Raw genomic sequence first — 10,649 nt, 5'->3', positions numbered from 1 at the left:
CATATTGTTCACTAGTTAGACACAATACATTCCTGATTTTTCCCATACAGCTAGCTAAAATAGCGCTAGATTTTATTTAGGTTTTTATCTCTTAAGTTATGTTAACTACCACATTTACACCTGCAAATCATTTAATACCGAGTTTCCCAACACCCTCCTTCACGCACACAAAACATTTGACCAGCCTACAGCCTAAATTTGCTCAGAAACGTAAAACATTATCAGACACTACGAGTGTCTGCAGTAGAGCCAAAATGGCGGCGCAGCTGTGGCGGTTTCCCTCCGCTGATAGAGAAAGAGAGCGCAGGGGCGGGAAACTGCCCCGCGCATGCGCAGGAGCGAGCGCCCCGCGCAGCTTTCGCAGCGACGTCATCGAGCAGTGTGCTGTGGAGAGGCTCGCGCACATTCGTTCACTTGCACGCGCGCGCGCACACACACACACATACACACACACATACACTCACATTCACATTCACAGCTACGTACACACACACAGCACAAACCAGCGGCATCGCGGGCGGCGGGACACAGCAGAGAAAGGAGGCTTTTATTTTATTTTGTATTTTTTTCTTTTATGGGAACGACCCCCGGCGCTACTGAAGACCCCCGGTACACGCTGTTTTTTTTTTTTTTATCGCGGTCTCGCGTTGAGCCGGTGCCGTTGAAAAGCGTAGCGCGAGCGGGCTTGATTTTATTTCCATGTTGTTTTCCTTTTAAACCGTGTGATTTTCAGCGCTGGTCGTTAACATACATGACCGCGCTGTCCCACACCGCGGCTTGAAAAAGCCCCCCCCCCCCCCTTCAGTCTCCTTCTCAGACCGCTCCTGCACGAATTCAGACCCCCTTTTTAGGCTTGTGCTGGCCGGTGGAGGGACCGAAGGCTCCACGACGACGCAGGAGGGTTTGATGAGGTGCTCGGCTCCGGTCCTGCACAGCCACATCCACCTTCTCCCGTGTTTCCATTAGCGGTGTTTGCGGTGACGCCGCGCCGGGCGAACATGCGGGCTGTCGGATTGCTCGCCTTCGGGTTCTGCCTCACCGTGGAGGTCCTGGTTCCTACCGGAGCCATTGAGGGTGAGTGATATGTTGGGGCTTTGTTTGTATTTCACCATTTTGAATGCATTTACGTTGGCTAAAGCAAAGCAGCATCTGAGGTATTTGTAGGGGATATTTCACAGAGTAGGGCTACCTGGATGGATGGCCTGGACACCTAACCTACAATAAGCCTGCGGGCTTTATCGAGAAGGCAGCGTTCAGCTTCTGCTTAGCCGCAGCACCCACACATAAGAGGGCTGTAGGGCACCTGGGCTGTACTGTACTGTACTGTACGGTCGGGCAGAAGGATGGAGCTGGAAAGGCCGCTTGAAAACCCCGACGCCTCTGCTCTCCTGTAACCGCCTCCATTTGGCTTCGCCCCCACGGTTTACCTGTTCCGGTTGTTTACGATGGAAACCGTCTTCGCTAACCGAGCGGGGCTGCCAGCTAATAGACCCCCGCTGGTCTGAAAACGGGGGTTATTGAAAACGTGCGAGATAAAAGCAGAAACGGGGGATTGGCTGGTCATTTCTGAGGTTCAGGCATTGTTGAAACCACGGTTGAAGCCTAGACCAGGCTGCTGCTGCTGCTGCTGCTGCTGCTGCTGCTTTCACTTGTGTGGGGATGAGGTGGAGGATGCTTGCTAGGCCGATGCTCATTTCTTTGACATGTAGCTAATGAGGGATGTGTGGAGCGTTATTAGCAGCCAGTAGGAAATGGTCTTCTCCCTTTCTCAGACCCTTACAGTTCTCCTTCCTAGAGTGACTGACCGCTGTCAATTAACATGACATTGATCATCACATTGGCACAGGTTTCTCCCAGACTGAAGGCCCCTGTAATGAGGCTGATGGGCCCATGTCATGACACTGGGTCAAATAATGAGGCTATGTGGGGTGTATTCACTGTCTATTGTCTTTAAAGCAGGGTTTCTTGTCTATGCCCATCTCTCTTGGGATGCCCCTGGAATGCCTGGAAGATGCCCCAGTTGGACACACAGGGACACATTTCAGTTCCATGATTTATTTTTCATTGAATCCACAGCTGTGATATTTGTTTATTATCCATATCCATTCCATCCGTCCCTATCTAGTGGCGTGCCTCATTATATACGATATCCTAAACTTCTTTCCATTTCAGCTGCTAGTTTAACTGCAGATCGAGCGAAGACGGAGGCAGTGCCGTCTTCGCTCGGCTCACGTTAATGTTTCAGAGCAGAGGATAGCAGGAAGCCGCTGTTGGCGCCCTGCTCAGAGATGTTACCCAGTTGGACGTGGGTTTGTTTTTTTAGGTGGTGGCACTACAGGCCGAGGAACACGAGAGGAAAACGATGTGAACAACTCCCACCAGACGCCCCTGCCGAAATACCTCGGATACTTTCCTGTGACATCTGCATGAATTATGCATCGGGCCTTGACGTCGATCGCTGGCCTGTAAATGCCCGGCGTGATTTTGAATTATGCAGATCAGCAACTTGTACCATGCTTGGAAACGTTCCACAATAATCCGAAAATATTCAGCTCGATGAACTTGCTGCATTAAACATCACCATTGCCTTCGAGCTCATCATCGTACTCCGCTTCGTTTGGTGACTTTGCTTTGTCTTACTTTTCCAGGTCCTTTTCATTACGGGTCCCTATAATGATAGGCCGAGCTTTCAGTAAATATACGTTTCAGGGAAAGGTAGGTGTGTTTGAAGTAAAATAACTAAGGCGCATGATTTCTTCAATCATGTTTATGGCCTCATGCGCACATTTGACCCAGATGTCGTCATCTGCTTTGGTTCCTCTTCTGTTCCAGCCGCCCTTCTGTAAGACACAACCTACATTTACTGTCATGCCTGTTCAGTTTCTTAGGAGGCCATAGGCCATTTGACTAGAATGGAATTAAACCTCGCTATCAACAGGGACTGACCTGAATGACTGTGTAAACACCGGTATCAGGGTACCACCTCAGTGTAAACTGTTGTCATGATTAAGCTCCCTCGTGATAAAGCCTAATGAATGGTGATAAGCCCAATGGGTTTACAGAGTTGAGGTTCTCTATATACCTGTGACGTTGTGCAAGAGTTGCTGCAAAATGAATAACTGTGGATGTAAGAGATTCACTGTTTGGTAGCGATGGCATTTCTCATGTCGGCAGAAAATGGGAGGGGAAAAAACAATGAATCCGATCATGTAGCATTTTCTGGACTGACATGGCATGTGCTAACTCTGTATGTGTTCAGTACAGCCAGGAAGAAGGGCAGTTTACAGTTTGTTCCACCTAGTGTGGTAAAGTTCTCCCCAGAGTAGTTAATGCCGCCTGTACTTTCTAAACGTTAGCATGTTCTAGGTGTTTCCGCACACATACCCTACTGCTGTCAGTGATCCTGCACTGATTTCAACTCCATTGCTAGGAACCTGAAGTTTCCCCACACAGTTCCATTTGCACTCGCCATAGTCAGATGCCAATCTGCTTGAGCCAAGCTAAGCGTGGCATGTTGATAACTTACTCACGGCTTGGCTTGCAGCTTTAAGGATTTACAGGTGGAACTTGCACTTTTTTGTTTTAGAATTTTCTGCCGATACTGATGTGATTCTGATATCATCGCACAGCCCTACAGAATTAGATGCTAAAATGCCAAGCACATCACTCATGATGCGCATCTTAAGCCAACTTCTTTTTAAACGCCTTTTAAAAAAAAAAAAAAAAAAAAAAAGAAAACACCAGCTCTGGGACGGCCAATGCTCAAGTTTTGGACCATCTCCACTGCAGAATACTGCAAAAACTTTTTTTTTTATTGTCCTTTTTAACTGGGCTTCTTCTGACCATGTTCCAGAGTTGGATGAGAGAGCCTGTGGTTGAGGGCACCGCAGCAGCAACTTAAGCGTTATACACTCTAGCCACCATTGTACCGCTGTTGGAAATGTTTGACCGGAGGAGAACAGGAAACTCTGTCCTGAATAGAGGCGTCTTAACAGTCAGCCTCGCCCCAGTTTTCCAAAAAACTGTGGACTTAACCTGCAATGATCTGATGTAAAAAGTGATGAATGACTACTTTGGTGTTTCGAGATATTTACACACACGCACATGCTCAAGCAGAATTTTTATACTGCTTTTAAATATATATATATATATTTTATGATACCTTTGATTACTTCTTTGAACTTCTTTTGAACTACATGTTTTTCCCCACCTGATATGAGTGCCTTCATTCTGATCATCAGCCTAAACCAATCCAGTCTTTGTGTATTGTTAGGTTCAGCTTGTCTGTTGCTAGCCAGCAGTTTTTAAGCAGCATAATTAGTTGGGGACAAAATCTATGGTTAGTGTATGTCCCCAGCATCCTTATCCCCAGCATAAATTCTTTTTTACAGTGTTTTTTCAGAAGCAAACTGCAGCCTTGCTGTCACTTCTAGTAGGGTTGTCAAAAATAAATAAACTCTTCAGGAAAGAAAAACGTCAAATTAATTTTTTTAAACATACTTTAGTTACTAGAAAGGGGATTTTATGGGAAAGGTGTTATTAGAAATATGTAAAAACAAACGCTTTCTCTTAATTCAGCATAGAAAGCCAGTAGAGCTGACATACCGCTGATCCAAACATATCCCAAAAGCTGGATCCTTTCAGGCCTCGGGATGAGCGGTTTGTATGGAGTAGGAAGAATAAAGCATACGCTGGAAATATCCCATATCCCTGACCTACACTGTGAAGCATGGCCGGTGACTCGGTGATGCTGTGTGGCTGCTTTGCTCTCTCTGGCACTGAAATCCAGCAGTCAGTGTGCAGAGCAAAATGGATTCAGTCAACTATCAGGAAATACCATACCTTCTGTGAAGAAGCTAAAGCTTAGGCATCATTGGACCTTACAACAGGACAACGTTCCCTTCCACGGCTTGGTTTCGGAAGAAGTCCTGGAAGGTTCTGGAGTGGTTCATGAAGCACGCAAACGCAAGAATATTAGTGGACTGCCATGTCCATTTCTTCCTGGCTGGCTATAAATTAACACCACACAGAAATCATCCCACTGCTTCCAACCACAGCAGTTATCTATGTTTTTGTTGTGCAGCACTCTGCTCTTACCTGTATATCATTAACTGAAATATTTGTTTTGAATATTTTAACATAATGTTTGCTTCAGTTTTACAGTTTTGTTTGTAATTGTCAAGTTCGCTTTTGTTGGAGGGCTTTTTCATGGTCAGGCTACTGGTTGGGCCATTGCTTTAAAATATGTTTTCTTGGATTCCTGACCAAACAATGCTTTTCAAGTTTGCATGTATTTCAATATTAGACAAACAAACAAGGGGTAACGCAAAGTGTTGAGTGTAATTTACAGTTTTCCTCTGCCTCCATGTCCATAATCAGGCAATACATGCATGGCCAAGCTTCTTTTTATTGTTTAGCACAGCAGTAGTTTGACATAACCCTCTAACTCTAGTACAAAGCTTAAGAGGCATGCAGTGGGCACCAAAAATGTGTTTTTGCTGACCGACTGTGTTTAGTGTAGAGTTAGGTGAACATGTGTAAACTTGGTCAATCTTTGTTAGTTTTGTTAAGGAGCTGAAGGACTTTATCTTGAGAGAATTTTTTTTTCTCCCCCAACCGAAGCTCTTGTTTCGGCACATGGTATCAGGCAGGGGTCAAACGTAAATGTTGGCTTTTGCCGTCATTTTGGGTGGAGTGGAGTGGATTTTGGAGGATGGGAAGCCAGTGTCAGGAGAGGAAACCGCGTAAGGGCTTGAGTGAGAAGATTGCTGAATGAGAGGTTGCACAGGGGCTATCCCGAAGCAGCGTAGCACGCATGCTTTAAGCTCCATCTTGCTGCATTCTCTAGGACTAATCTTGCAGAATGCGATATCTTCCATGGGAAAGAGGCTGTGGAGGAGTCGAGCCTGCACTGGCATTCGGGTTGCTCACTTACATCTCTCTTGTTAGATTAGATGTTAATTACTATATCTTTTTTTTCCTTCTCTCCCCTCCCCCCTCTCTCTTCTTCTGGCTCTTGGCCCAAGTCCTAAAAGCATTTTACAGCACTGATGTCACCCTCGTTCATAAGACGTTAAAAGTCACTCTCGCATCGTGCAAAATCGTTTGCACACTACAGTGCTTTAGGAAATACTCGTCCCTTATGTGTTCTTTATCCCAGTTGGACTGGAGAAGTAACAAGGCTGAACCTCATCACACTGACAAGCTGAACAGCAGGCCATACCTCAGGACGGCCTCCCCTCGCGGACACTCTGACCACAGATGGACACAATCCAGATGACAGTGATTCCTCCAAGGAGTCTGTTTGCTGTAGCCAAAGTACATTGACGAATGATAAGGGAATATTTTTTATAAAAGCAGGAATAATGCCTAATCTAAACTTAACGTTTATTTTGGAGAGAGATAGAGATTGTGCAAGAGCGAGCGAGAGAGCGAGCGAGAGAGAGAGAGAGAATGAATGTTGGTGGTGTTCAGGTAGGCTTTTGAAGTAGTCAACCTTGACCTGGGGCATGCGATATTATCAGTATCGGCAGACAGTTACTTCAGATATTCATCAAAGATGCTTAGATTTGATGTATATGTATTGAGCACCAGAAGAGCAGATGTAGTTATTACTAGAGTTTTGTAATGATTGAATGTCTGAAAACTCCATGACCATGTCAGCTTTTACCGTAAAAATAACGCCAGGTTATGTTAATCCTGTGTGAATCGACATGTATGTAAATATTCTGGCATCTCCTGTGGGAAATGAGTTTTTCGCGGCCTTTAAGTGTAGAGGTGCTCAAGGAGGGACTTAGTTTTGTAGTGAATGGGACAAATACCTCGGGACGCTCAAGTCTGTGGCAAACCTGTAGACATGTAGCTGATTTGTAAACTAGAATTTAATTTACTGTGTTTAGTGTGTTGTAACATTGATGGTGACCACATTTTTGGGGTGGTGGCAGTGCATAAATACTGTGGCCACGCCCATCTCTGTCATTTTTCTTATCCTGTGTGAATCGATCAAGTTTTACAGATGTCAGCATGTAAAACTAATCCTGTCTGAATAGAGATTTTGAATATAGATAGTAGGTGCCTCTCACATCACTGTTGTTTGATGTTTGCTGTTTTGCTTTGATATCGGTATTGAAAAGGAAAAAGTTGTATCGGTGCATCCCTAATTGTTATATATTGGAATCACATTGGCGTCATGGTGTTGACCTACAGTTCCTGTTTCTGTTCATCCCTAGACATTAAATCAGTGCCTGGTCCTAGTAATGTTCAGTTTTTCAAATTTACTCTTTGCTAATCCTTCTACGAATCAAAAAAGAATGAAGTCATTTCACTTCCTGGGAAAGGTCCCTCTAAGCATTGAGCACCATTCTATTTTTCGTCCTTGGCCTACAGTGGCTCTGTGGTGAAGGACGTGTGATTTATATTTATGTGCTATTGGTGCCATCAAATGGCTTACGTCCAAGTACAGGTTTGCTACTGATCTGTGAGTCATGTGTAGTGCTGTGATGATGATGAAGATGATGATGATGAGTAATTATCCTTATTTCAGATGAGTCAGTGTGTTCCTGTGCTACACTACAGTAGAGATAAAGCATGTAACCAGGCACAGCTATTTCAGCTGTCATAGTTTGGCATAGAACCAGTGCATTTACCTAAGAACCATTGTAGAAAACCTTTTGTTTTAAGAGTATAATTGAACTGCACAGCATTTTGAATGGTGTGTGTGGGCTCGATCTAGGCCTAAATCTGACGCAAGGTGCGTTGCTGTGACTCCAAGCATTATGTTCCCTCTACAGTGCTGCTAAATCCGTTAAGTTTGGCCTCCTCTTATATCTCTTTTTCACATTTAGCCTAAATACAAATATATTTAGATCAGCACTGGCCTTTTACATGGTCTGTTCTGTACATCTCTGTCCATATGTATCAGTAAGAATGCTGAGCTGGGATCAGTTCCTGTCGTTTTATTGACATTTCCTTAAATAGGCAGAGCTCCAGGGGTTTGGGTTTGTGAGGATCTGTGAGGTGTGGTGTGTGTTTTTTTTTTTATTTTTTTTATTTTTTTTTTTTTCTTTTTCTCTCCCTTGTTTCGTCTGGGTATTCCTGTGCCTTCACACTGTGGGTGAAATGGCCTTGCTAAATTGCCCCTAGGTGTGAGTTTGAGTGTGTGGTGTACCCTGTGATGGACTGGTGAACTGGCAATCAGGGGATGTTCCTGCCTTGTGCCAAATGATTCTGGGTAGGAGATGAACCGACTGCAAACCTGACCATGAAGAAACAGATAAGACGATTGATGAATGGATGGGTAGATGGTCTAAGATTAGGCAGCCTCATTCTCACCAACTCTTCTCGAGTAAATTTAAGAAAATTCTTAGAAGATTCTTGGTGAACAAGGCCAGATACTGGACCTTTACAGAGAAGTGATTACTTGTTTTAAGAAGTTTTTTTTTGCTTGTTTTGTTGGAAAGGGTCTAAAAAAACAGCCTGATTTGTAAGAAGTACAAGCTTTTATGAGAAATGGAATAGAATAGATCTTGGAGAGAGTATTGCAGAGACAAAGCACACTAATGAAGTGTTGGACAGCCCCCTAAGAAAACAACAAAAAGCAGCCAGCAACTCCGCTTTACTGAATTTAACAGCTAAATGCGGACCAGATGTTCCCGCGCACCCGTGGCCTATCTAGGTATAATCCTGGCTTGGAGCAAGAATCAGATTTCTGTTTATTGATGTACCTGTTTAGGGATTGTGCCCCATGTACATCATTACCTGCATTTCTCAGCAGGAGCCTCGCCCTCTGCTCCTTAAAGACTGGCGCTCTCACTGTCCCTCTTCCTGGTAGAGCTAGAAGCCGTCTTTAGAGCGGAGGCTAACGGTCGAGATTAGCGTAAAGGAGTGGCGGCTTTCAGAGTGGCTCCTCGTTTCTGTGTGTGTGTGTGTGTGTGTGTGTGTGTGTGTGTGTGTGTGTGTGTGTGTGTGTGTGTGTGCAAAAGGCAATGAAGGGATGTTTGTTGATGGCGGCAGGCAGGGCGTGCTGTAATTGGTGTTTTCTGCTCTCGGCATTAGTGTTTACTCTGTTTAGAGCCAAGACCCAGGGGGAGTAGATTGCTACATGGTGCTCAACAGGGGAAGGTGGGTGTTGTTGATGTGGCAGCGGAGCAGGCCACATGTAGGCCTCCCCTTTTTGGGTTTTGAATAGACCTCTATTGAATAATCCTCATGCGTGACGCAGGTTTAGTTGGATTGAGAGTCCCAATGATATCAATTGAGTTAGCAGCTGCTTCTTTGTGGTTCAGCTCTTCCCACCTTCTGCTGTGCATGAAGTACAAATGCTGCTACCTAGGTGTTACTGCCCCCGTTTGCTTAGCGCCTCATGTGAGACTGTGAACTCTTTCTCCTTCTCTCTCACCTCTTTCTTCCGTTGAACTCCTCTTAACCCAAGACCCAGGGGCCGATTGTTGTTCAGGGATGTGGTAACGTGAAGGTGATGTTCTTGTCTGCCCCCTACCTCCCCTCCCCTCCTTCACAGCTCTGGGACACCTTGTGTCTCCCCAGCCTGAGCCCGCCACTGCTCTGGATAACGACACCTACAAAATAAGGAAGACTGTCTCGTTAAACGCAGCAAACAAAGAGCGTCTGCTTTTACCACTTTACGCCCTGACTAGACAGCCATAGCAGTGTATGATAGGCTAACAATAGGCTAGGGTTGTCCAGGCATTGTTCTGGAGGGCCAGAGTCCAGGACTATAGCTAAACTATGCTAGAATAAGCTAAATGCAGGATAGTCAGGACTGCACTGTTCAAGCTGATGTTTTAATGTTGATTCAGTGAATGAAATATGCTTCAAAAAGCCTGACCATTGTGCGAATGACTACCAAAGAACGTGACGACTGGATTTAACAAGTCTTTCCGAGGTAGACTCTTGAAAAATAAAGATACTGCAGATGGTTCTTTGAGTGCTGGCATATAAGGACCACTTTTGGTTCCATAAAGAACCATGTTTGTAATAGAGATGTGGTGTTTGTTTGTGTGAAGACCCTTTTTAAAGATCTAAAGAACCTACAAACATGACTATCTAGGGAGCAAAAGTAGTTCTTATGTGCCATCACTTTGTACCTGGAATAAGTTTGTAGGAGAAGGAAAAAAATCCTTAAGTTTTAATGGATGTCACTGGAAAAAGATTTGAAAGTTGTCAGTCATGTTGGAGCCTTTCTTTCTTTGTAGTGCCTGATTTCAGTTATGTCAGAAAGTAAAAAAAAACGGCAAGAATTTTAGATTTTAGGTTTTTACATGATGGCAAAGATATGCTAGCAGTTTTAATTAATATATATTAAACTTATTCCCTGCCATACATTCTGTCTGTCTGTCTCCTTGAATGTAATCGTAGTGATTAGGGAGGGCTTTCCAATTTGGATGAATCTTATACGCAGTACCAGTATCAAGCTAACCTCCAGTAGATATGCTGAATCAAATATAGAAGAATTAAAGCATGCATCTGATCTGATTCTGCCTGAAAAACAGTACTACACTCTTGCAAGCAAAGTTATTATTGTATTATTTACAGAATCGCAATCGATTGATTTGATTTGAATCTGTTTTGGCTGACAGTCAGCATTAAGGTACCTGGATCTAATCATTGGACAAAAAACTTGATTAGGACAT

General features: G+C 44.3%; 1 protein-coding gene across 4 annotated transcripts in view; it reads left to right on the top strand.

Moving 5' to 3' along the window:
• Window positions 1–427: 427 nt before the first annotated feature.
• The window catches only part of lrp1ab (low density lipoprotein receptor-related protein 1Ab), a 163,312-nt gene continuing 153,090 nt past the window's right edge, over window positions 428–10,649 (top strand). For all 4 annotated transcript variants that reach the window (XM_072656430.1, XM_072656427.1, XM_072656428.1 and 1 more), the window contains exon 1: window positions 428–1,074. In XM_072656430.1, coding sequence (XP_072512531.1) covers window positions 999–1,074 — 76 coding nt within the window. In that variant the 5' untranslated portion in view covers window positions 428–998. The remainder of the gene's footprint in view (window positions 1,075–10,649) is intronic.

Source organism: Salminus brasiliensis, chromosome 14 (assembly GCF_030463535.1).
Source record: "Salminus brasiliensis chromosome 14, fSalBra1.hap2, whole genome shotgun sequence".
Lineage (NCBI taxonomy): Eukaryota > Metazoa > Chordata > Actinopteri > Characiformes > Bryconidae > Salminus > Salminus brasiliensis.
This window is presented reverse-complemented; position numbering and strand designations above follow the sequence as displayed.